Source organism: Ambystoma mexicanum, chromosome 13 (assembly GCF_040938575.1).
Source record: "Ambystoma mexicanum isolate Mex_15411 chromosome 13, UKY_AmexF1_1, whole genome shotgun sequence".
NCBI classification, from domain to species: domain Eukaryota; kingdom Metazoa; phylum Chordata; class Amphibia; order Caudata; family Ambystomatidae; genus Ambystoma; species Ambystoma mexicanum.
The window spans coordinates 56,667,544-56,695,425 of NC_090938.1; the positions used below are offsets into that span (position 1 = coordinate 56,667,544).

The following is a 27,882-nucleotide window of genomic DNA, read 5'->3' on the forward strand; positions in this document are numbered from 1 at the left end:
CCCCATATAGCAAAAAAAGTCAATGAGGTGCAAACGGATCAGAGAACATAATAAAAACAAAATAAGCCTTTAAATATTCCCAGAAAACCCACAAGACCTCAATATTCAGATAATTATTCAGTCAAGTGTATTGACTATAAAAGTTATCAATTTATAGCATTATAGCTACCACTATAAGATAGGGCTATAGGTGCTGAAAAATATGATTAATTTTCAGTGTACCGCATATTAAGATAATTATTCAGTCAAGATATATATATTTCCCTAATCTTTCATTTGAATCTCTACGCCTCGGGTACCTACTTAACAACCTTTCCACATGGGCCGCGTCCATCTTCTTTTCACCTGCAATAGAAGCACAGACGCATAAGACAACAAAAGGGGTGCACGTGCGAGACGTGCACTGTACAAGTCAAAAAGGAAGCAAGAGGAAGCAGGGGGGAGTGAAGGAGCGAGAAAAAGAGGGAGAGAGAGAGAGAGAGACAGTGAGAAAGAGAGAGTGAGAGAGAGAGAGAGAGAGCGAGAGAGGAAGAGACAGAGACAGAGAGAGAAAAAAAAGAGAGAAAAAGAGAGACAGTGAGAGAGAGAGAGAAAAAGAGACAGAGAGAGAGACAGAGAGAGAGAGAGAGAGAGAGAGAGAGAGAGAGAGAGAGAGAGCGAGAGAGAGAGAGACAGACAGACAGAGAGAGAGCAAGAGAGCCTAAAGGAAGAAAAGTGTAGAGCTAGCAACTGTACTTTGGCCTGCCACCTGAGTGTGCCACCAAACCTGTGTCTCCTTCGGGCAGGACAGTGAGGTGCTCGGGGTACAAGTACTGGCACCCTTGTTGTTACGACAACTGATGCACTACTGTGCTTTCTGAAGTTGCCATACGAACGTCCAAGAGATGGACTCAGTCGTGAAGCTCCTTCACTTTCACCGTGAGTGGAGTGCAAAACATCACCTCATTGGGTCCTTGGAACTGGGGAGTGTTCCAGAGGCGCACAAAGTTGTGGATGCAGACGTAATCTCCTGGCAGCAGTTGTCTAGCTGTTATATGCTCAGGATATGTTCCCGTTGTATCGGGTGTCTCCATAGTCAAAGTTCTGGGAGGTGCAATCTGTTGGGAGGCATACTTAATGGCCTGAGTTAGTGTTGTCAAATACTCCCTGAATTCCTATCCTAACATCGCTGCAGTCCTACTCGCATCAGAAACCCTTCTCACATGCACCAATCAGTAATGACCTTGTGAGGTGAAAGGTGGTGCTCTTTACTTGGCTGCGTGCATAAGCTAAAAAGGGCCAGGGGGAGACAGTACACCCAGTATTTCTTCAATGTGATGCACAGTTTAGATAACTTACTCTTGGGGGTCCATTTATCTTCTCCACAGCGCCATTGGCCTGTGGGTGATAAATCAAGCACATCGGATGCCTGATGCCGAGTAGTGCAGTGACATGCTGAAACAGTGCAATGAAGAAATGTGTGCCATCAATGATATCAAAACCTCGCAACACCCCAGGGTGGGAACACTTTCTGCACCAGAAACCTTGCAGCACACTTGGCATCTGGGTGCGCACATGGCCCTGCTTCCACCCACCTTGAGAAGGGACAGACCACTACAATGAGGTACCTAGATCCATTACGACATAGCCCCATATCGGCGTAGTCCATGTGTAACTCACAGAATGACCCAATACGGTGGGGCAATGAGCCCTGTAGTGTCATCCCTGTGCTAAAATGTTTACACCTGGTACAATGAATGACTATATCAGTGATGCTCTATGGGATATTTGGTGTGAACCAATCCTCCAGTATATCTGCTGCTATGTGTTGTTTCAAATGTTGAGATGGGTAGTGCAATCGTTCAAATGCTACCGCTAGCAGTTCCCGAGGCCTCACTGTCTTTCCAGAGCTCCTGCCTCCATAATAGATCTTTTTAGGACTGCTTACATCCTCTCCATAACCACAACTCCTTCTCCCATTTAGGTGCCCTTCCTTGAAGCTCAATAACCTGGGAGATGGGCAATGCGGTGTAAGGCAATTGGACGCTCATCCATCGGTGAGGCAGTCATAACGTACTCAGTGGATGTCTCACTTGACTGGTACGCTGCCTTTTTGGCTCATGCATCGGTGGGTACGTTCCCCCTTGAGATTTCGTCTGTCCCATGAGTAGGCGCGGTGCACTTGACGACTGCTACAGCAGATGGCTGTGATAACGCTTCTATCAGCTCCACTAATAGCACAGCATGCTTTACAGGAGACCCATCCGCCCTCCTGTAGCCCCTCCACTTCCAAAGAAAGAGGACTGTGTGTACCGTTGTTGTAGCGTAGGCTGAGTTGGAATATATCGTAACATGATGCCCTTGCAAAGCTCTTAGTGCTTCAATGAGCACCACGAGTTCTGCTGCTTGAGCGGACTAGTGTGTAGGCAACCTCTTCAAAACCACTGTCTTGTACTCCCCTCCCACAAGTTGTACCACTGCTGCCCCTGTCCGTTTCTGCCCAATCACCTGATCAAATGTGGACAATCATCAACGGAAAGTACCATAACCTCCGTTAATACATGGTCCCCGGCTTTGGGAGCGTCATCCTTGTCCCCCTCGTATGTGACACAGCCGTGTACTGTCAAGTTCTTTTTGTGGGAATATCTGCTAAAAAAGGTGGCAGGATTCACTCTGTTACACCTGACGACATGAATGTGAGGTTTTGAAATGATCATTTCATATGCAGATGACCTTTGCGTAGTCAGGGTGGACTTTGACCTCTCCAAAATAGCAAACAAAGTTTGTTACTGAACACCCCATTACAATTGTGGAACTTTTCTCCATAGCAAAGGCAGCAGCTGCTAATGCTTGTTGGCATGCAAACTGTCCTTGCATCACTGCATCCAAAGTACCACTGTAATGGGCCAATGGTTTATGGCCCATATTCCTCATCTGTGTCAACACTGCTGTCATAAGGGGACCATCGGAATGTGAAACAAATTAAATTCCTGAGTATAATCCGGGGTGGCCACTACAGCTGATCACTTCTTTAAAATCATCAAATTGTCTAATCATTTCTGCCATCCACAATAACGTGTGGTCCTTCGTTTTCTTTGCTTCCCTTAGAGCTTGCACAAGTAGCCCAATGTATGCCGCACAATTGAGGATCCAGGCCCTGCTGTAATTGCACAGGCCCAGAAAACTCTACTTCTCCTTAACTGAGGCAGATCTGGGGGGGCACGTACCGATGCTGCCCTGTCAGGTGGTATCTTCTTCCTGTTCACTGATATAAACTGCCCCAAATAAATTACTTCCTGCTGGCAATATTGCAATGTAGCCATGTCAACCTTATACCCTTTACAAGCTAGTAATTGTAGCAGTGCGGCCGAGGCTCTTCGGCAATGCTGTTCATTACCACTACACACTAGCAGATCGCCTACGTACCAGATTATCGTGCTGGACACCTGAATATTCCCTAAATCAGCATGCAGTATTCTGTTAAATATGCTCAGGCTCTCACAATACCCTTGAGGTAATCTGATATGTTCGAACCTCAGCTGACCCTGCGTAAATGCAGCAAGATACCTCAACTCTGGATGGAGTGGAATCTGGAAATAATGCATTTTTCAAACCCACCACAGTGAAATCCCTAGCCTCCTTGTGGATGCTGCATAAAATTGTTGCACGATTTGGATCCACTGCAAACTCTTTCTGTACCACATCATTTAGGGGGGTGCAAATTCTGGTTCATTCTCCAATCGCCCAGTTGACCTTTTAACTGGGTATATCACCGTATTGCATTGGGAGGTAGATGCACGATAATCCCCTTATCCGGGAGAGCGTTATGGTCTTCCTAATACCTTCCCCTGCCTCTCTTGACAGTGGACATTGTCTTACCCGGTGCAACACCGCACCTGGTTTGAGGGTTATAAATAGAGGTGTTATATCTTTCAACAACCCTTCATCATGTGGATTTGTAGTCCACAACTGTGGGCGCACATGCTGTATATCTTCTTCGAAAAATGGGGATGGAGTTACTACAGCAATTAAGGGACACTTCACTGTACGGAGTCGTACCATCATGTCACAAGGAATGCACATTTCTAGGATTGTTTCCCACCTCTTTATCATTATTATCAAACAATTAATCATCTGTCACCTTCTTTAGCTGTACTGTTGGGTCTAAACAGTGCACTGTGTGCCACTCACATCCGTCGCTATCCACCCCTAATAGGATAATCCTTCTGTCTGACGCAACAACCTGTGCAGGTCTAGCGATAGTATCATTCCTGCCACCACTTCGGGCGACACATCTGGATGAAAAATTAAATCAGTGGGCACTCGCCAGCACTGCTTGAAAGTCTGGGGCCACGTCTTCACAAGCACTGTGATACCGTAAATAAACATATCTGGGTCTATGGGAATCTGGTGGACCATCACCTCCCTTGCCATTGTATGGATGATCAGCATCACCCTTACAGCCCACATTCCAGGTGTAGAACATACTACTCCATGATCTGTAAAGGATATAGTCATGTTTAACTTACTGAGCAGATCCCTGCCCAGTCGATTGACAGGGGAACCCTCGGAATATGGAAGGGGTGCCGATACTATCTTTCCTCCCACCTTTATATCCAACTCCTCCGTGTATAGAACCTTGGAAATAGCCCCAGAAAACCTCTCTGTGTCAAGATTTTTTCCAGATAGTGGAAAGTTGCCTTCCATTATACATGAGTAAGTTGCACCAGATTCCACCATACATATGAATTGCTTGTTTCCTTTCTCTGCCCCCAACAATGGTTCCTTTTCAGGGTGGATAGTCATTGAGTAGACCGGACACGCAAGTGCTCTCTGTGGGCTGTTCTAGTCAGGATACATGCTTGTTCCAGGAAAAGAGAAAGGGTTACCTCCTACTACAGTTGCCCCCCCAAAGGGAGCGGTCACCCCACCTGGAGCCCTGAGTACAGGGGCAACACCACACTGCTGTTGCTGTGATGAATGTTGTGCTTGTGCGTCCGGCACTTGGGGCTTCTGATTAAAAGTTTGGGATTGCCTCTGAGGATAATCCTGGTTCTGGTACCTTTGGCCCTGTTGCTGGTACCCTAATCCTTGAGCTCCCTGGGGCCCTCGGCCCTGCTGCAGCAGCCCATAACTATACCTCGTCACAGACCTGATCTGGCACACCTTTGGGAAATGCCCCCACCTCAAACAATTCCAACATTGGGACTGTAAGAACCCACCACCCCTAAATCCAAATCCTCCACCTCTTGCTCCTCAAAATCCCCCTCTCCCTCACTGCGGCCCTCCTTGCTGACACTGGGAAACGGGGTACTGTTGCACCCTACCGCACGGCCTTGTCCTCCTTCCATCCAGAGTGACGCAATAGTGGCACTCACAACTCGCTGTGTACTCTCTGCCTGCTCCACCTGTACTGCTCCCCCTGACACCTCTGCATTAACCTATACATCTCCAGCTTGATTCCGACTAAGGCAACCAATAAGCTCTTATCCACTTGCTAGCCCATACTGTAAGCTGTGGGAGGGCTTTAATTGAATTATTTTTGTCCATTTGGGGCCAAGGCACGTATTGTGTCCTCCCTTCCCCTTATCTATAAGGGGCAGCTGCATCTTTGCCCTACTTCCCATACCATTCTTCACAACACCTCTTCTTTTCACCACTGCCATCCGGCCAGCTCTGTTCCTTAACCTGCTTCCCACCCATATACCTTCTGCTTGGGGGATATTTTCACCCACCACTTCACCCCTCTCTTCGTCTTCACTCGGGTCCTCTGTGAACGTGCCAGCATCCCCTCCTTCCACATTCTCTCTCTATACCGTAGTCTCCTCTGCCAAGACAATCCACCAACCTGGGATGTTTTCCTCCTCAAGCCCTACATGTTTTATCCCTTAAATGACCCTTCTAAGCAATATTTCCCCCTGATTTCCACTCTCTTGCACCATTCTTAGTGCACTTACTCCCTCCCCCCTGTTTCTGGGGCTGTCTATAGCCTCTGTAGCTCCATTAGAAAACCTGTCAACCTATCCTGAAACTCCCTAGACCTGTACTCTGTCGATGCTGGTGCATCAGGCGGGTGGGTATAGAGAGGTGGGGGAGCAGTGGCCTGTAATGTTGCTGACACTGTAGGGGAGCCTACTGCCACGGGAGAGATCCCTATGGTAGTGGGTACATAGCTTGTATTGGTGTATCCTTCTGTGGGGTATAGTGTCAAGGGATCTAATCCCTTGGTCACTACCTGAGACCCACCTTCCCCTTCTCTCTTCCCGCACTTCTCACTTCTCGGTCTTTGAGCTTTCGCTCCTTTCCATGGATCCTCTGTATCTTCGAACATACACCAAAGATCAGGGGACTCATTTCTCTTTTGTAGCTGCTTCCCCTTGTACTTCACTACTAAAAATATGGGCATGTGTTCAAATATGCTCTTATTGTGCGAGTACTTCCCTGGCCACAGACAGGGCATCCACCCTCCTGTCTCCGCAATCCACTGCTTATGATATATGTGCACCCTGTCATGATACAGTAGCAGGGCCTTGTGCAAGTGCTCTATTGGTGACCCTCCCCCATGTTAGTGACGTCGATCCCTTACCAGCCCTGCAAAGCCCCTCTACTGCGCCACTCATGCTGCTGCTTACTTGTAATAATAAACACAAAAGAATCAGCCCCCACCCTTCTCTCTCACACTTCCAGAAACACACGCTGCTCCAACAGATCGGAAGAACATAACACCACACTGCGACTCAAACAACTAGCACTCCTTCTAGGGCCTGCATCTTCACTCACAAAACACTACTTGTTCCAGGCCTACTACTTATATAAAACCACTACTTTGTATTTCCAAGAACCTCCTTTAGATATCATTCCGCCTCGTGGTACCGCTTTCCCTCCCCTTTCAAGGAGGGGCTCCCCTGCCTTACCCTCGCCTTACCCTCGCCTTACATTTGCCTTACCTTATAATGCTTTATTGATCTGATTGGCTAATACTACAAATGTTCACCAACAATAACCCTAACCTCATCCATGTCACATCGATAACCTTGTTCTCCACGTGCTCACACTTCTCACACTTCCCCATGAATCTGTTCCCTTCTTGTTATTGCTTACAAGAGTCTCCTTAAATGTGCACGTTCACCAGAACTCCTCCGTCATCTGGTTCCTGGCCTGCACCCTCCCCAGAGCCACGCCCGCTTCAAAGAGCAGAGAGGACTTTTCTTAAAATGGCACCTACTAGACCACTCAGAACACACGTTTTTTCAGGGCCAGTAGGTGGGAGCAGCTTCTTCTGGAGAAGTGGCCTGCAAGCCTCTACAGGTACGGGCGGCACTGGGATCACGTCAGGGTCACCAATTGAAAGCAAGCCCCTGAACGATCACGCCAGAGAAAATACAACCTACTAGGGAAGAAATGCCCAAGTCAATTTTGTAAAGATAACAAGATTTAATCTCATGCACAGATGGGAGAAACAGCAAAGAACTCTGCTGCCAAGATCGTTCTGCCAAAAAGAGGTACAAGCAGAAACATTTAAGGCAGAAACATCGTCATAATGACACAATTTATATAGTACACACCCGCGTTGCTGATTGGATGGACCACATACGGGTTCTGCCTTTATCCATATGGGATGGCAATTCACTGGTCCCAGCCATACAATACAAATCACACGATTTTTGATGCAATGATATATACTGCCCATCCTCTTTGAATGTTTCAGGACTTGTTACTTTGGGGTTGATGGCCAAAGGGCACCTGGTGTCATGGAATTTGGGGAATCTTAGTGTTTAGTCAGTTATATGGGCTATACTCATGATCACTCAGGAATGGGCCTGATGGCCAAAGTGAGATAACATGCCCACCAGGTGCCGACCTCTAATTGAGGCCTTGTAGGTATAGCGGTAAGGGCTCTGCATATCAACATTTAGATTCTGCATTTCAGCATATGGACTCCGCATTTCACATTAACATTTTAACAAGGGTTTGAACTTCAACTGGGACCCAGTGTGTGAAACTCATTGCTGGACTCAAGTATGTGAGTCTCAGGCAGAATTAATAGAAACCAATACAAAACGCACATGCTATAACAATCACTTTGCTCCATGATGATATTTTAATGAACTGAACTGCACAAAATATAACACTAACCTAAATATAGCATACTAATTAACCCAACCCCATTTAACATGTAGCTGAATCCCATAATAACATTTAGTGAAAATTAGCTCATGAAATAAACTGGATGCAGATTGAGCAAATGCATGATTTTCTGGAAATGGGAAAGAAAAATTGACTTTAAACGTGCAGGCTGGTCCTGCGCTGTATGGTAGCTGAAAAATGTGAAGATCCAATCTGCTAAAACATGGCTTTGTTTTGGAGCAGGAAGGGTAAGAGAAAGAAAAATGGTTTTCTCTTCAGAATTGCAGTTAGCGCAATGAGAAAAATTGAGTGTGTTGAGTAGTTCTGGACAAGAGGAGGTGCTTGTGATTGGCAGCGGGTTTCTTAAAAAAGGGTTTTGAGGCAGAGTAGAGAGGCATTCCTCTTCTGGCACTGACGGATGAAGGCAGCAGAAGTACTGGTTGCTGAGCAGACTGAGTCCATTGCTTGCAAGCTGACTGTCTGCTGGGCTAAGGCTGAAATTGAGGCTGTCTCTCCTGGGTTGACGATCCTTAGAAAAACTGCATTCTCGAAAATCCTTATCTGGGTTGACCCTGTGCGAGGCAGGCAGAAAGGGGATATCACCAACAGATTTATATAAATATGAGGTTAATTGAGGTGCTGGTGTACTATGTAGCACAGGTTAAATACTTCAGTTCCTTTTAGGTGCTGCATTAGAGATTTGAATTTCAACATGCATGTACTACTGTGTTCATATTTCTCAAAGTCTTGCTGTTTTTTTAAAGGGTATTTTTCTTGCCAAGTTTTACGAGGCCACGGTCAATTGGCAGAGCTTTGCACAGCCATTGCAAGAAATATTATGATAAAGAAAAAATTCAAAAAAGTTAATTTAGTCTCATTATATTTATTCTGCATTCAGTCCCTTTGAGTCGTGCGGTAAGAAATATCTCAAAGCAAAGTAACCGCAGTGAATTGTTTTATTTAGAGAGGCTGAATGTGTCGTATTTCAATTGCATGCTTTACGTTTGTTAAAACTCTGCCAAAAGCGCATAATGTGGTATTGTACATAAGATACCACAGGAGGGCATGGGCCATCTATTCAGAGTGTATTAAGTCCAGTATTTGCTTGTTGTTAGTGACCCTGGTAAAGATAATTATTAGGCAGTATTCTGAAATTAGTCTCACCACTATAACAAAATACCACTATAAAAGAAACCACCACAGCAAAAATACCCCAATAAAAATACCACAAAGTAATAGATATAACCCCAAAATATATCTGACATAGGGCACACTCCTTTTAGGTGAAAGACACATCTTCGCAACACTTTCAAAAACAACGAACAAACATTGTGGCGGGTGAAGGTGCGAACTGTCCTCATGGGAGCTCAGACATGACTGGAGATTTCTGTGGCCTCATGAATTTGGGCATAGCGCCTGCAATGCTGCCTTTACTGTGCTTACCGTGCAAGCCTTTGCCTCTAGCTAGGAATATTAATAACTATGCAAAATTGTGATGCCGCCCACACCCTGAGTCACACCATATGAATATGCTAAAATTGATGATGTTAGCCTGGGGTCCTATCGGATAGGAAAGCGCCCCTTGCACTGACCCCCTTGCCCACTGGTTCATTACAGTGCTCAAATGTATCTCGCCTTACTTTAAAGCACCTAGAGGGGATGTGGCTATCCTCTTCCCAACAGAAGGCAAAATCCTCCTCCTTTCATCGCCAGCCTAATTAACTAACAAAGGTTCCATGGATACACCCTGTTCTTTGTGAGCTGCTGGTGGAAGCATTGTATACTAATCAGAGTTAATTCAAACAGGCCCACAGGAAGCCTGGTTGCAGGACTAACAAAAGACAGGAAAACCCCCACAACTCTTGATATGCACTGTGTCAACCTGAAGCAAGTCCCTGCCTCTCAGTATCAAGGGCAGTGACCCGTCATGTCTGGGACAATGTATTTATAGTAGTCATCTTCGCAGGGGGAACCCTTTCAGAAGGTACGAGCATTTGGTTTTGGAGTGACCAAAAATTTGGTCTCGCCACAGCTTGAAGGGAAACCTACCACTTTAATCAGGAACCACAGAGCGCTCAATTAACCAGTAAAACCCTTTGATCCACAAAAGACAGGAAGAAGGGTGGAAATTAGTATTACATGTTTTCACCCCTTTACCTTTTCTGTTGCAAAACACTCTGGTTATGACCTCACACATACAGGAGATTGCTGGTGGGAACACAGGATTGGTTCATTAAGGTAGGCTTAGCCTACACCAATCACTGGGGCCCATTTGGCTTTCAAAGAGGGTTGAGCCCCTCTTTTGGGCAGATCCTCTGAAGACTTTGCAAGGAGTAACAAGAGGAACTCATTTGGAACCTGGCTGAAGGTACAGTCTGCCTTACAGCTTTCGCCAGTGAAGGAAGGCCAGGATTTCCAAAGAGGGAAGCAAGATTCCTCCCCTAAACATCTCCCATGGAACAGAGGGAGAGACTGAATTCAGAGGACACTCCAGCAGCTCCAGAACCAGTTCCCAGCCAGCATGCAGTGTGCCCTGCTAGGCTCTGCAAGCAATCTTCCTAGGTGGGAAGTGCCAGAGATTCTCTGAACCAAACCAAGGACAAGCCCATTGCCTGCAACACTCTCCATAGCTTTGGGGCGTCTGCCTTAAAGGACAACACAAGCCCAGTGAAGAAGCTAGAAAGAGTGCATCGACAAGCATCAACCAGCATCTGCCTTAAAGGACATTTTGGAGCCAGTCGAGACCCAAGAGCTGCAACCGACTGCACCACTGACTGTTGTCACGCCACAATCACTAACGTCATCCGAGATGTCGCAACCAGTGCTTCAGACCCACCAACCAGCACTGAGACAATGATTCCTGATCCAGAGCTGCTGTGTAGGCTAGCCTGCAACTGTCCATCCAGCCTCGCTTGCCGAACTGCCTGCCGCCTGATACCCGCAGCTGTCTCCCAGTTTGAACTCTATCACAGGAGCGGCAAAGTGCACTGAAACCGACTTGACCCTGTTGAGCACCAAGAACTTCTGCAAGCACAAGGTACATTGTAGGTCTGCCCTCCTGTTCCTTCTCCGAAAGCCCCTAGTGACATTTTGTGACCCATTGCCCCTTTTGTGTTGAAACCAAGTATCCTTGAACTATTGCGATTAATGACTTTACCCACTACCATCATATCAGTATCCAGAGTGCATCCCTTTTCCTTCTTGAAACTGTCTGTACTCTGCATTTCTTTAGAGGGTGGGTTGCATTTTGTAGTGTTATTAGAACTGTGTGTTGAAAAATAATAAAGCAGATATTTGTATTAAACCTTGACTGGACAGCACCTTTTATCATTGGGTAATAATTGTATTGTGGATGTGTTGCAACTAACCAACGATCCACAATCTTGCAGAGCTAAGCCTGCGTTCCATCCACATTACCAAAATTGGACAAGGAGGTTTATCATTTGCTTGTGTTTCCAATCTGTTCAGATCCCTTCTGGTGTACTAGAGGAATGAGGCAGATTGATGGTTTTGTTTGAAACCGATATTCACCCCTAGACCACTGGTGCCCTGGAAGTTAATTTGTCACAGGGTGAATGTAGAAGAAGGTGTTATGGACTCTGCTAATCACTGTGTCCCCACACAACACAAGGACTCCATTGCTGTGTGATCAACTGCAGAGCGGGAGACCGTGCAGCACTGTTATTGGGGAGTTACTCTCTTCTCTCTCTCTCTCTCTCTCTCTCTCTCTCTCTCTCTCTCATCAACGACGCACTCTGGCTCCATGCGGCACATGGGCTGTGCCGACCAGGACTCCCCCTGGCGTGAGCACATCTTTTCCACCTTGGCTGTGACACCGGCTGTGCTGACCATGGCTCCCACATCCGAGCAATTATTTTTTCTCACATGCAGCATACCACACCACGTGAGACCGGCACCCCCATGCGGGAGCTGACTTAATTTCTGCAGCGAACAGCCATGCCGCTATCGCTCTCACCCAGATGGGAGCAGGATCCTGAAGCAGCATCGTCTGGCTGCGGGACACTTCCACAGCATCCATGCTCACCCAGATGGAAGCACTCCATGAGCGCAGGGAGGCCGGCAGCAGCACGTGGAAATCATACCTTTGTCGCAAGTTGTTATGGGCTCCAGCACCCACTGGCACCATGAGGCGGGTGCTGGCCCATTCCTCAAAGGCCCACATTTAAGGCCCTGTCTGTTGTCTGGCCGGGTCCAGGGGGGGTTGTCCTCTTCTACCCCCTGCATGAGCACATGGAGGATGAGGAGAACTGGCACTCCTTCTGAGCCCACTGAAATCATCAGACTTTTTTTTATCAGACCCCTGAAGGTTACTTCCCTCAACTAAAACTCTCATCCTCTACCTCCACACCTTTCACTGCCCCACCCCTCTATCCGTCTCACCTGGACTCCCACTGTCAACACCTTAAAAAAAAGTAGCTGCATTGTGTTTCATTCTATCCTGCTGAAATCCAATCTAGTTGTGCCCAGTGGCTGCATCGTGTTTCATTCTATCCTGCTGAAAACAAACTTAGCTGCGCCCAGTGGCTGCATCGTGTTTCATTCTATCCTGCTGAAATCGAACTTAGCTGCGCCCAGTGGCTGCATTGTGTTTCATTCTAGCCTGCTGAAATCGAACTTAGCTGCGCCCCTAAATCTCTGCTCTCCTCTTGCAGTGGCACACCCGGCATGGCCACTCGGCTTCAAAGTCACCAGACCCATGAAAAAAGTGACAGTGGCTGCCTTTGCCACCACCTACTCTCCTCTACCCATTCCTGTGGCTGACTCCCACCCTGACACAGCTCTCGCTAACCTCAATCTCTATATCTCCAACACTCTTGTTACTCTTGCCCCTGTCATAAGGGTCTGACTGAAGCCTTCCAAAAAGTGCAACTCTTGGTACGGCTCTGATCTGACTGCTCCTAAATGTAAGTGTAGGGCAGCTGAGCGGAAATGGAACTCTTCGGGCAGACCCTCTGACAATCTGGCCTTCCGCCTCCTTCAAAGGCAATATCAACTCTGTATCTATTCCAAGAAAAGAGTCTTTATTCAAGCCTGCATCTCCGTGACATCAAGCAACACCAACAAAATATTCAACGTTTGTAAGGAACTGGCCCATCGTGCAGCAGCCTCTTCTTCTGTTACACCCACCCAGGACCTTTGCTCGGCCCTGGCTGCACACGTCAAAACAAAAACCTAAGATCCTTTCCTCCCTCTCGTTCACACCACAGCATACAGCGACACCGGAGCCTCCCTTAGCCCCCCTCCACTTTCCCTCTCTTCTCTCTCTCACCCGTCACACCTGATGAAGTCGCCAGACAAGCCCGATCTATTAAGGCTTCTTTCAAACAGGTGGACCCCTGCCCCTCCAAAACCATTAGGATAACATTGACTCCCTCACCCCAGCCTTGACTGATCTCTGCAATCTCTCCTTTTCCACTGGAGTTTTCCCAACTGCTCTTAAGCACTCCCTTGTACACCCTTTGCTCAAGAAACCCTCTGCCGACCCCTCCTTTTCTCTAAACTACTGCCCTATCGCTGTCACTTCTTTCCTTGGCAAACTCATGGAAAAGTTGGCTATGTCCGAATTGACCCTCCACACTGAATCTATTGGTTGCTACCACGACCATCAGTCTGGCTTTATAGCATACAGAGGCACGGAAATTGCTCTTCTGAACATCCGCGAATACCCGCTGTCAAACCTTGACACTAACACTCCCTCTGTCATCATTCTCCTTGACCTCTCCTCTGCCTTTGACACGGTTAACCACAACCTCAGGTCAGGCTTTGGCGTGGTTAACCTCCTTTCTCTCTGACCACCCATCCCAGGTGGAACTCGGAGCCTGTCTCTTGACTATCGCTCTCTCTACGTGTTGCGTTCCCCAGGGATCTAACCTATCCCCCTGGTTCTTCAACGTCTATATGGCTACCTTGGCACGTGTTATTGCCACTTTCACCTCTAACTTCCAGTGTTACGCGGATGACATGCAACTATCTTTCAGGCTACTCTCAGCCGCCTTCTCCACCTCGCTCACATCTGACAGTCTGTCTGCTATTTTGTCATGGTGTACTGCAAACGACCTCTGCCTCAATGCCAGTAAGACTGAGATCATTCTCATTGGGACCCCTGCTCCCACTTTCACTCTGGCCGGCCTCCCTTCGCCCTGTGCCCACACCCACCTGCAAGGCTAAAAACCTTGGGGTCATCTTCGACTCCACTCTCTCCTTCTCCTCTCACATTTCGGACATCTCTAAAAAGTCTAACTATCAGCTACATTTCCCCAGAGGTACTCTACCTTTTCTCACTTTCCCCGGGTGGCTCACTGTCGCCAGAGCCCTGTTTCTCAACCTCCCTGCTTCTGCTTTGCGCCCTCTGCAACTCATCCAGAACAGAACCACGAGACGTATCCTTGGGCACAAGCCCAGGGACTGCATCTCTCTGGCGCTGATTCCCTCCACTGGCTCTCCGTGGCTGCAAGCATCAATTTCAAGAACTTCTGCATTGTCCACAAGGCCTTCTGGGGCCTGAGACCTACCTACCTGCAACTCTGTCTACCTAAATACTGTCCTTCCCAAGCTCTCCCCTCATCTACCTCGAACCTTCTGCAAGTGAACCGGTTCTCCAAGCAGAGATTTGGAGGGGGATCCTTATCCTCAGCAGGAGCCTCTGTCTGAAACAGCCACCTTGCTGCCCTCCGTATTCAGCCTGATCTCTTTAAGTTCCGGAAACTCCTCAAGACTTCCCTCTTCTCCTTCTCTCTCCCTCTACCCTGCTGACCTATCTCTCTTCTTTCACTTTCTCTCTCCTCTGTTCCATACAGCTTACTGACTGGCCGCCTGGTGTACCTCAGAGTCTCACAGGTCCCTGGCAGCCCTGTCAGTCCTCTCGCACTCGCCTCCAGGCCCTGCACTCGCCTCATCACCAATGCACTTGAGCAATGACCCAAGAGAGGGGCTCTCTCTGCACTTACCCTAGTCTCCACCGACTGAGTGCACTTGGACCCACCCCGAAGACTAATTCCTCCCCTTCACCGCCCCTCCCATGTAACTGTCTGCGCACTTGCGAGATCCGAATATACCTGCCTGAAGATCGTCTGTCTGTTCCCCACTGTCTTCCCTCCTTAATTGCACTTGTAAAACTTCTGAATCGTCGTCAGACCTATTTGCTGTTGCCTCTGCAGACTATTATCGATTCAGAATTTTAAGGACTCTGAATGATTTATTTTTTTCCCCATGTTCCCACTCTCCTTGAGCGCTTTGAAACACTTGCCTGTGTATAGGCGCTATACAAATAAACCTTACCATGCCATACTAGAGGGAGCTAGCATGTGACTGAGGATGTCCTGAGTGGCTACAGCTCATAGAACAAGCGATCATGGGTGGATCCTGGCTGCAACCCTCTGTGTCTCCCCTCTCTCTCCGAAGACTTCTAATTGTACCCAGAATACTGCATCCTAACATCTCTCTGCATGCTATTATGGCGTATTAATGCATCCTCTTGTTCTGCAGTGCTCCGTTGCCTCACAGCTAGGTTTCTCCCATGTGAAACCCAATTCGAACAAGCAAGGAGAAAATTCTGTAAGAACCCGTGGGATCCAAAACAGCAATAGGCTCTCGTAAAATCACAAAGTAATCTCGTAAGGGAGGGCCTCCCAGCCATTGAGAGCCCAAATGGGGATAAAGTCAATGACAGCACGAGGAGTTTTATTGAGTAAAGTTACGCAGCTCCATGACATGCAATCTGACCTTTATCCTTGTGCAGGTTCTCCTGCAGTACAGGACAAGAACTGGACCTCAAAGTAACAGGAATGAATTCTGGTCTTGACAGTGATTTAGAGACTTTGATGAGTTGAAAAGGCATTTAGTAAAAAAACATGTGGACACTTCAAGTCACAGAAGAGTTCTTGTTCCATCAGTATGATTGGAGAAGCGTATTCCTGTGGTTTTCACGCAGGCCACTTTTGCCGAAGCATGGCTCCTAGGGCCCAGCTTTGGCACTGCAGAAAAACAATATTCTCGAGGGGGTCCCCAAAAGTACCCTCTTCTACCATTGGGAACCTCCGCAAATGTCCTATCTCAACAGTCTGCTAGTTCCCCCTGCATCTCCTTTGTGTCGTGCAGAGGAAACCATGGAAACCCCTGGTCAACCACCAGGCCCCACAATCTTACTCCTGTTTCCCTCCGATCGACTTCCTAGACCCACACCAGCATCCAAAACCTTTCCTGCTATCCTCAAACTCACCCTCAACCCGCTCCTTACCTTTCAGGTCCCACCATCATCGCCATTTCCTGCACACGCGAAAGTGAATGTGCTACTTGTCGATAGACCGCAGTTCGGGAAGACTGCCTCTTGGGAAAAAGAATCAACCAAAAGTGGGTGATACCAGATAAGCAAATGGTCTCTACCTGCCAGAGGTGGTCATTGCTTAGACAGCTGGATGTCTAAACTGTGGGGGAGGGAGTAAAGTTGGTTAGTGGTGGAAATATATACCATCACATAATAAATCACCTGAGGCCAGTATTGTGAGTCTAGAGTTGTTTTTAAGAGAGCTTTGTGTTAATAGTTCCTATTTGCTATCTCAGCTTCTTCTATTTTCAGGTGTTGGTGTAATTTGTGCTTTCAACGAACTAAGACAAATATGCTGTCGTATAGCATCATCAAGGGGACCATCTATCTCCTGATCAACACGGTGGGTGTGGTGGGCAACAGCCTCATCCTGATGTCGTTTGCCCTAATAGCTCACCAGGAACACCACTTGGCAAAATCGGAAACCGTATTCTCACATTTGGCCGCTGCCAACCTGATTGTGTATCTGACCAGGACGATGCCCACGGTATTCTATGAGTACGGGTGGAGAAAGCTCTTCGGCGATGGAAGCTGCAAGGTGGTGTCTTACGTCTTTAGGATATTTAGGGGGATGGCCATTGGCTTGACTTGTCTTCTCAGCTGCTTCCAATGTGGCATTCTCAGCAGAACCAACATGCCTGACAAACAAAAGATAAACCGCTCTGTTAACCCTGCGATTGCTATTCTGTATTTAGCTAACATGGCTATGAATGCTGATTCGGCTATAATGGCAACAGAACCCCACAATGTGTCCAACTACAAGTACACGTTCAACCCTGGGTACTGCTTAGTGGTTTATCCAGGAAAAATACCTTTCGAAGCAAAGGGTTATGCAAGTTTTTCTTTTGATCTCTTATTTGTCATTCTGATGGCCTTGGCAAGTGTCTTCATTCTGCTCATCCTCCACAGGCACAGTAAGAAAATGAAAGGTGTCCGGAACGAGGACCAGAACCAAGGAGCCAGAGCAGAGACCCAAGCGTCAAAGACTGTGATCCTCTTGGTCTGCTTCTACGTCAGTTTCTATAGCATCGACAACACAATATGGCTGTCGCAGACCATTCTTAATGAGCTCGACGTTGTGGTGTCAGATATCCGCGTCTTCTTCACCATGTGTTATGGCGCCGTATTCCCTGTGATACTTTCTGTTTTCAACAAAAAAATCAAGACAATTGTGTTAAAGTCATTTAACAAAAAAAACGGAAGTTAATGATGAAAAAGCAACAACGCCTCAGGGAGATTCATGAGGTTTCACTTTGTACGTTTAGCTTACTTAGAAACCTCAAACATGTTGTCCAATAATTTGACCCCTTTCCTGTCGTTCGGTGTTCGCACCCACAAAGTTGTCTAGGAGACACTACGTAGAAGAGACTTTGGAATAAGAACATCTTTTTTGGATTTTATTTTTTAGTAACAGTGACTTATCCACAGTTGTACAAAAAGACAACCTTTTAGCCACATTAAAATCCACATGAAAAAAAGTAAAACATTCCTACAGTTCGTAGTCAAAGATAAGCAAGATCATGTACCACAAATACACTCCAATGTCTTATTCACTACTTTTCTGCTCCACCTCACCGGCCATCACTTTAATAGCACCAGAGATATTAATCCGTTTTTTGACTAAGGCCAATGTTATAGATACTTTTTCACCCGCCAAAGGATCTTCCACCATTCCTCAAGCGATCTGCGACCATATTTATTAGTTACCTCAGTCATTAGTTTTATTCGCTGTGTGTTTAAGGACGGGCAGCTCATCACAAGGAGCGATATGGGTTTCTACTGAAATCAGTTTTTGGCATAGTCTTCATGTTTCTAGATTTTCTGCCCCTTTCCTCCACCATTGAACATCTACGGTTGGAAATAGATTTAATCGGAAAAAGCAAGAATTGTTTCCTGAAAAACCAGTTGGGGAATAGTTGTAAATATCTAGGTATGGTGTTTAATTTTCACGGTTCTGCAATCATTTTCCCATAACATTTATACCTAGATCTTCCGTACTGAGTAGATATCCAGTCCTGAATAAAAAGTTTCTTTTTCATTTTATCCGGATTTCCAACCAGGATTTGTATGGATTCTCCTAAGTCCATTATTATAGCTTTACAATTGGACTCCCACTCCAACAGAATTGGTTCCTTTAATTTTGACAAAGCTTTTTTCAAGCCCACAAAACCACCCTTTGGATTTTTTTCTATGCACTTCCTGAAGACCAAGAGGGTTTTTCAGTTTACTATGGCCTTAAGTGATGTCAACCCCAATTGCATAAGGATAGCTTGCACAGGAGTAGATCTAGGTAGATCCAGAACTTACTTCCAGAATAGTCCTTCAATCTTAGACCAATTTTCCACTCTGAAGTTGAAAGAAGACTCTACTCCATAGGTTGGAATTGGAGCAACCTTTAAACGGGAAAATGAGATTACAGGAAGAATCGAGAATCCAATATGTCTCTTCAAAAGGATTCTATCTTGGGCGGTCAGGTTCTGTGCTTTTCCCCTTAGGGTCTTCAATCTTAGTGCGTCCGTGGCACTCGTATTCATGCATTCTCCCAAATACGTAAGAGAGTTTACCACAGGAATTTGTATGCCCTGTAGCCACCATTCTGGACTCTTCTTTCCTCTCCATACCTTTCTTTCACCCAGCGATAAGATCATTGATTTTTTGGGGTTGATCATTAGGCCATTGGATATAAGTTTGCAGTGCTTCCAGCTGTCTTTGCAGCCCAATTGGGGTTTTGTCTACCAGGACCACATCTTCCACATACAGACGTCTTCCAATGGTGATGTTTTCAAGACTAGGAGGGATACATCTAGTTTCTGAGAAAGCTTGGTCAAGATCCGAAATGAACCGATTAAAGAGCTCAGGAGCCAACGGGCAACCTTGCTTCAAGCCTTTATTTGGTCTGTAGGGCTTTAGTCAAAAGCTCCATCGTGATTAATCTGATTTTCAACTTGGTACCTGAATAAAAATCTTGTATTGGCTCAATCAGGTTAATTGGTCAGCCCCATTGCTCTCGTTTTTCCCAGAGTTTTGGCTGCATTATTGTGTCAAAAGCCTGCGTTAGATCTACAAATGCCAAGTATATCTTGTTATGTTTTATCTCTCTCCGTCCTGGCTTTCAAAAGATTTAGGATGAAGGTGTTCAATGTCGTCCCTATTCCTTTCACAAAACCTGCCTGCAAGATATCCCAATGACCTGAAGTATTTGACCACTTGACCAAGGGTCTTAGAATCAAGGAAGCATGCCTTTTTTGTAGATTGGGATGATCATTGATGACTTCCAGGAAATCGGGATCTTTTGAGAATTGACAATGTATTCAAACATGATGGAAAAAATGTTGGCCCTGTTGTACTCTGTCTTGTTTAAGAATAAAGTTGCTCAAACCATCTGGCCCGGAGCCCGAGAGTTAGATGATTTATTCATGAATTCGAAGATGGCATCTGGATGGATCTCAAAAGCATCCCATTTTGTGTCTTGAATCTGAGTGGAAGTTGTAGAATTGCTTTCAATATCCTGGTGTTAAGAGTTTCCGAAATACCTTCCTCAAGATGTTGCAGGTATGGAGGTTAGCGTAAGGGACTCCCGTGGGGTATCCGATTGGTTAATTAAATCCCACATCCCTGCCGTATTTCTTGCTTTCAGTTTCCATAACATTTCTTCCGCCTCTTTTCACAGCTGACTTTTTTTATTGAACCTCTGCCAGTTTCGATGATGTTGATGGGCCTTTAACTTTAATAAACCCACTTGGGGTGAGGGGTTTCTTTTGGTGGTATCAGCAGTTTTCCTTTTCAACATCTTCTTTCTCATAACCACCACTGGATCGTAAACATGTCGTTGTTTGATTCTAGGTCGGTTTGACTATCCCTTCTTTACTTCGAACTCGTAAAATAGGCCTACATAATCAAGTATTTCAACCTTACTAATCTCTTCAGATTCGGTAATCAGATGTTTAAGATTGTTTGTTAGATTTTGTAAATGATCAACTCCAATTATCAATCTGTTACGCTCCTGTGTGACTTCTAAGTCTGCAATGTGAAGTTGGTCATGTTGTTGAAGAGACAGAGAAAGCGAACCGACTTAATAAATTGTGATCACTGAACGTCATATGTTTTACTTTCATTGTATCTGCGTGTGATGCCATTGTTTTCGAGATACAAATGTAGTCCAGGATCTGTCCACCAGGTTTCCACTTCTTAGTCACATTACCCAGTGTATCTCTGGTAATGTTGCCATTACGAATGGTCAGATCTTTCATGTCCATAGTCTGCCTCTATATTCTTCCTCTTTTTTCCAATGGCGTTGAGTTTATAGGATCAGTGTCCATGTATTCACCATTTGTATCCAGGCAAGTGCAGTTTAGGTCCCCACATAATATAAACCAGGGATCTAACCAATTAGTTCGACACCTCTCTATCTGCTCGGCCACCCGAGTTGAAAAGTTGAGTCTGGCCATACTAGCCAGATTCCAGTGAATGTTCATCAGAACCAATGTTTTCTCTTTCTTTCCATGTTCCAAGGTCAGTTTTCCCACCAGTATTTGAATCAGGGGGTTTGGCATTATTTCTTCCTCGACTATGATTGAAGCTGGTCCTTTATGAGTATCATAAGGCCAGGCATCGGTCGACCCTTAAATCCTTTTACTGCCGGGTTCAAATAGACAGAACATCCATCAATCGATAGAGCAGTCCTTAGCCATTTCTCTTGGAGACAAGTGAAGTCATGAGCTTTGATTTTAGTTCCCCCTTTGATGAACAGGTGAGAGTGGCCTCTGGTGTTACAATTTGCCACACTGAGGGGTCTAGTTTCTGGCAGCTGAACAGTCTATGACATTTTGCTTTTATCTGCTACAACACCCATCAGCCACTTCCAATTGTCTCCTGTTCCTTTGATTTCTCCTCTTGCAGTTTCTTTCCTCATGTTAGATGTATTAGTTTCTTCACTATGATACTTTCGTTCCTGTCCACGTTCCCTTGTGTGCCTTCGAACGTCACAACCAAGAACATCTGTGACTGGATTCACCTCCGGTGTGCTGATGCACTTTTTTTAGTAGATTTTAGGGTTTGAAGATCTGATGGTGAATGTTTGGAAGATTGGGGAGATGATCTCGGGTTGTCTAATGAGTGGGCTTAGGCTTGCATGAGACCTCCCAAGACTGTTCGTTCCACTGTGGTGTGATATCATTCTTACTCTCAGTTACATAGCAAAACTTTGCAAAATATTAACCTCGGCATTCCATCTATATCTACACATCTGTGTCCTGGGAATTCATCCATCAACCATTCATCCATTGGTCCATCCAGCCAACCACCCACCCACCCATTCATCTGACTGTCTCACCGTCAATCTGGGAAGTCATATATAAATAAAAAGCTACTTCAAGCATATAGTGATGGGAATGATTTGGTTTTTTTTGTGTATGCAAGTCTAGCGTGTTTGTTCTAAAAGAAGTTTCTTAAAGTTTTACTTTTTTAATTTTCAATTGTATAATTAATTTTAGCATGCTTTCTTTCTATGATGATATTGTAAAGTTGATTTATATCAGATATGTCAATATACAAAATTTGAAAAAAGATGGCAATCATGGCAGTACGCGACCCAATGTGACCTGTAGCAGTGTCACTAAACATTTGTGCATTAGACGTCGGATGGTAGTGATCCGTATGATTATTCATATACATTGAATTCTTGGTATGCATATGGCATTGAGCCCATTGACCAAATGGCACAAAACTTCCCAGAAAAATATAATTTCACCTTTAAACTTTAAGGGGCAAAAAACCCATAAAAAACACATGGGAAGGGTATAAAATCAGTTTGTGAATCACAAAATAATTTATTTTTTAGGTTGTTACAATATACTATCCTGTACGACAATTTTACTGTATTGATTTGTGATAATGATATCATAAAGATTGTCATACTGCATATTCACCTTTAATATTTTATCCTTAGACTGTTTTTTAAATACTAGATGGTTGTTCCCTTATAAAAAGTATTTAAAAAAGTGCATCACAATATTGCCTTTTTCAGAAAGTGCTTAGTTCTAGGCACCAGAGGACTATCAACATGTTTCGGACCAAATGGCCTTCCTCAGAATCACACTTGAATTATGTTTTTAATGCAATGAGAAACCAAGGATAACAATGTCACCAGTTTTCTCCATGTTAGAGGCGAGGTGTGCACACTCTGTAGGTAAATTGTACTCTGATGTATGCTAAAATAACATTTAGACAAGTGGAAATGATGGTTTCACCTTTGTTTTAGTTATTCCTTTTATTGTTTTACTTTGTCATACTTTGATTAGGAAGTATGTAGGAATGATATATGTTCTTAATTGTATATTTAATTACTATTTTGTACTTTATTTCTTCTTTTCTATTTTTTCCTTTTCTTTTTGTTTATACTGAAATCATGTATAAAGTTTATTTATAAACTGTATCACATTATTAATACATTAAATTGTCTATAAACTGCAGTTTAGAAATTGAAAACTTCAGTTAAACTCCACCTGCTGAAATAATATAAATGAAGTATAGAGTACATATTATTTGACCATAATCTACTACATGGGATACAACATTGTTCAACTTCACACTTTCAATCATTTTCAAATTAAAATTTTAAATAATTTTAAAAAGAATGTCATTTTTTCAAAGAAAATCTGCCATACTAAACCAAAAGAAGCAATTGTACTATAAAAGTGTATTGTCAAGCTCTTTAACATGACAATTGTGAAGGATATGATAATAATGGACTAATATATATATTGAGGTCACATCTGAAGAAAACTATTATTGATTATTCTACAGAATTAAAGATGACAACCATTTTGCCTCTGTATATATTAAAATGTAATATAAAAAAGACATCATGGGTAACTATGTATTTTGGTCAAATGGTGACACCTTAAATGTAGGACGAAATTTACAACCCACCCAACATGTATTCAATATCTTACTCTTGATGACATTATGAGAACCTCTCATTATTTAAAATCAACTTCCAAGTTGAGATATTATTCCCAAAAGCCAACTACAACACATGCATTTGAGGTAGTTCAAGGAGAAAGCAGAAGTAGGTTGAGAAATTAAATAAATATGGTCTTTGTCTGCAATATGAGCATTTGAGGTAGTTCAATGAGACTGTGAGGGTTAGGATGTTAAAATGGAGAAAGATGGTCTTTAGTTGTGATATGAGCATATGAGATAGTTTAATGAGATTGTGAGGGTGAGAAACTATGGAAATATGGTATTTGACTGCAATATGAGTATTTGAGGTAGTTCAATGAGATTGTGAGAGTGAGGATGTTAAAATGGAGAAAGGTGGTCTTTGGTTGTGATATGAACATGTTTAATGAGATTGTGAGAGTGAGAAACTATGGAAATATGGTATTTGACTGCAATATGAATATTTGAGGTAGTTCAATGAGATTGTGAGAGTGAGGCTCTGAAAATAGCTAAAGGTGGTCTTTGGTTGTGACATGAGCATTTGAGGTCGTTTAATGAGATTGTGAGGGTGGGAAAATAAAGAAATTTGGTATTTTGCTGCAATACGAGCATTTGAGATAGTTCAATGAGATTGTGAAGGCGAGGCTGTGAAAATTGCTGGAGGTGATCTTGGGTTGTGAATCTTGTGATATGAGCATTTGAGGTAGTTTAAGGAGATTGTAAGAGTGTTGCAGTGAAAATAGCTAAATGTGGTCGTTGGTTGTTGAACTGGTGGACCCCAGCCTTTTAAGACGAGGGAGCAATACCCTGGAGACGAATGGGGATGCAGAAGTTACTCAAACATCAATAATCGAAACGACTCAGGTAGTTGGCAAAAATATAACTGTTTTAATATCAATTATCTAAAACAGGGAGTACAATGGACATCAACGGACGTCTCAGCATAAGGACTCTCAATGCATCTTAAAAAAAGCATACCTTTAGAGCAAAAAATCGCCATTGATGACGTCAACCTACATATTTACTAACATCACCCTGCATGGCAAACTACAAAAATCTAGTGGCTATTGTGATAGGTTCTTAAGGAACATCTAAGCATATGATCCATACTAGTTTAAGAGAGTGAAGAAAAGTGACATGTTTCTTAACATCAGGTGGGGCAACTGAGCCATCCCCTTAAACAGGTCACTTTGAACTTCACTAAATACACAACGTTCAATTGGCTACAGAAACTATAGGACCTTTAATCACGCGGCCCCCTACAATTGGTTGGCACGCTAACCTCTGCCAGTACTTTTCCACCTTTGTTAGCAGCACGCAGGCTGGTCTCTGAGGTGCTGGTGAGCTAGTCTTAACCATAGCTTCTGACCAATTAGGATATTTGTCTATCATCACCTCAGTTGTGCATATCTTCTGAACAGGAGTTTCGATCTTTCACACAATTTGTGTCTAATGTCTGCTCAACACAGCCCGATAAGATTTTGGCTTCTTGGGGTTCGTCCAGCCTTGCCTTTCTGAGTTTCACTCCTGTTAATTTGTTCAATCATTTTTAACTGCGACACACTGGAAACGAGACCTTCCTTTTTAAGTCCAGCTCTGCTAAAATACATAGTGGAAACATCCATTCTTTACTCACTTCAATATATATATATATATGTTGACCCATGCCGCACTCTATTCACTATAAAGCTGGCCTCAAGAATACTTCATCTGCTTGCGTTTCTTTGCCTCTCTATACGTGTTACAGAACTTGATATCTTCATCGTTTCTGTAGCACAAGTTTCTTTATCTTGATCCCAAGATGTCACTTATCTTTGATACTTTCTTGATGCCTTATAGAATATCTGCATCCCCTTGTCCCTGCATCTCTTCCATGTATGTCAGCTTGCTTCATGTGACGTCACCAATCTGCTCTTTCATTCATTGGTCCTGCTTCTTCTGGGATTTCATTCAAATGGCCATCATACTGTCTCGTATGCAGGTATGATTTTCTCAATGGGAATCTTGCTTCCAGGATTCTCCTCGGTATCAGTATTTTCACTGGTACCGCACGTGTCTCACACTCTAGTTCCTAACATATATGCAATATGCGCGAAGTGGTTGAGGTGGGGGTACTTGGCTCCTTCTTTACATTGTAATATGAGCATTTGAGGTAGTTTAATGAGATTGTGAGAGTCCGAATATAAGGAAATGTGGCCCTTGGCTGCAATATGAGTATTTGAAGTAGTTCAATGAGATTGTGAGAGTGAGACTGTGAAAATAGCTAAATGTGGTCTTTGGTTGTGATATGAGCATTTGAGGTAGTTTAGTGAGAATGTGAGAGTGAGAACATAAGGGAATATGGTATTTGGCTGCAATATGAGTATTTGAGGTAGTCAATGAGATTGTGAGAGTGAGGCTGTGAAAATGATAACAGTGGTCTTTGGCTATAATATGAGCATTTTAGATAGTTCAATGAGATTGTGAAAGCGGGGGTGTTAAAATGGAGAATGGGGGTCTTTGGTTGTGATATGAGCATGTGAAGTAGATTAATGAGATTGTGAGAGTGAGAAACTATGGATATATGATATTTGACTGCAATAGGATTATTTGAGGTAGTTCAATGAGATTGTGAGGCTGTGAAAATAGCAGAAGGCGGTCTTTGGTTGTGATATGAGCATGTGCAGTAATTCAATGAGATTGTTAGAGTGAGAAAATAAGGAAATTGGGTCTATGGCTGCAAAATGTGTATTTGAGGTAGTTCAAAGACATTGTGAGAGTGAAGTTGTGAAAATAAATAAATATGTTCTTTGGATAGTCGACGAACCAGTCTCTTCATTCGCAAACATTACTAGGGACTCTACAGTGCGTACCAGGCATGTATAAACAAGAAATATCCACAACGTTCAGGTGTTTATTTCTGTCTACTTTCAGTACAGCATACACTGCCTGATTGTGGATGCATGCTGCTGCTATACAGCAAGGATGCTCCGCAGTACTTGGTTAGAGATGGTGTGTCATGCATGTGTGTAGGACATAAAGCGGATGGGCTGATTGTGATACGATGTGTTTGATAGCCAACAGACATTCCACAGCCTACGATTGTGGAGAGTTGCAGTGCATACATGTAATTAATACAGAGAGCACTCTCTGCAAATGAGGGTGCCTGTGGGGGCTTTTGAAAAAGTTGTTTCATGACTGAATCGCTCATTGAGATTTTGTAGCACTTCTGTTTTGGTGTCGGGTGGAGAGTCACTCAACTGACAGACAGACCTTCCCAGTCCTTAATTTGTAAAATAAAGAAATAAGTGACAGGGCCCAAATATTTTCTAGCACTCCTGTGACACTGCGGGTGGGCACCGCTGCTGCCACCACCACCCACAGCTGCTCCCCACAGTGTGGACATATTTGGGGTTACACTACAGCCCGCACCTGCTCATTGTGGTTGCTGGATGCACTGACTAACACCACTGCATAATTAAAGTGAGTCTGAGACAATAAGTGCCAGGGCTCAAGAATAAGTGCCAGGGCTGAGCCTTGGCAAACACCCCCACAAATTAAGCACCGGGTCTTGTCCTGTTTGTTGTTCTTCAGTCAGAAAATGAGCCGGGGTGTGTATCGGTGCAATATTACTGCTTGGAGAGTTCATGGCACATCCTCCGCTAAAGGCGCTACATGCCTGTTATAAGCTGAAGCCTATCACAGATGTACTTTTGACTAGATTCCAGATAATAATGGTACTCCATGTCTCTTTGCTTGCATAGATGGCAGATGTGCCGTGTCTGGCAGCATCACCCATTGCATGTCTGAATATTACATGCAGAGAGATATGTATTATAATAGTGTATAAAGGTATTGGGCCAGATAAATTGTGCTTACCCAATTAAGTTAAATTAGAAAGGATGTCATCCATCAGTTCGCACACCAAGGCCACACATTCTTATACATAGTACCACTTGTGTAAGGGCGCATTATAAATGCCACATCATATCTTATCATATCATATACAAACCAATTCATCATAAACAAACCATATTGTGATCCCAATTCAGCTACATAATTGCCCCCTTCCACACGTGTTTCGACCTAACCGGTGTTTGTCAAGGCAAACAAAGGGCTTCTGTTTCTTACAGTTGTCTCAAATTGTGTCCCTAAACTTCATCAAACGATTTACCAATATCCATCCATGTTCAGAACAAAGTAAGCCAAAACATGTTTCATTATAACATGTGTTCAAAAAAGATGTACATATTCAATATATGCATTGTAAGAATGTAGTACAATGATTTTCAATATATGTATTACAAAGGTCAGGAGGGATCCATAAGGATACAAAAAGACATTAAAAAAACAGACAAGCAAAGAAAGAAAAGGGAGAAAAGAAAATAAATGAAATTCTCATCAGGTACATAGATCGAATGAATACATAAATCACCATAAAAATGAGTTACCAGAACACGCCATTAACGTGCATCCCTGTTACCGCGGGCCACACTCGTTATTACACGCCC

At 44.2% G+C, this 27,882-nt stretch overlaps 1 protein-coding gene across 1 annotated transcript; it reads left to right on the top strand.

The window, feature by feature from the left end:
• Positions 1 to 16,742: 16,742 nt before the first annotated feature.
• Positions 16,743 to 17,657, top strand: LOC138520247 (olfactory receptor class A-like protein 1). Its single transcript, XM_069632711.1, has one exon. It carries the CDS (start codon positions 16,743 to 16,745, stop codon positions 17,655 to 17,657), a length of 915 nt encoding a protein of 304 aa, XP_069488812.1.
• Positions 17,658 to 27,882: the final 10,225 nt, after the last annotated feature.

Bases quoted from the DNA above. Each gene is read 5' to 3' on its own strand.
- LOC138520247 (XM_069632711.1), top strand. From the start codon at position 16,743: ATGCTGTCGTATAGCATCATCAAGGGGACCATCTATCTCCTGATCAAC.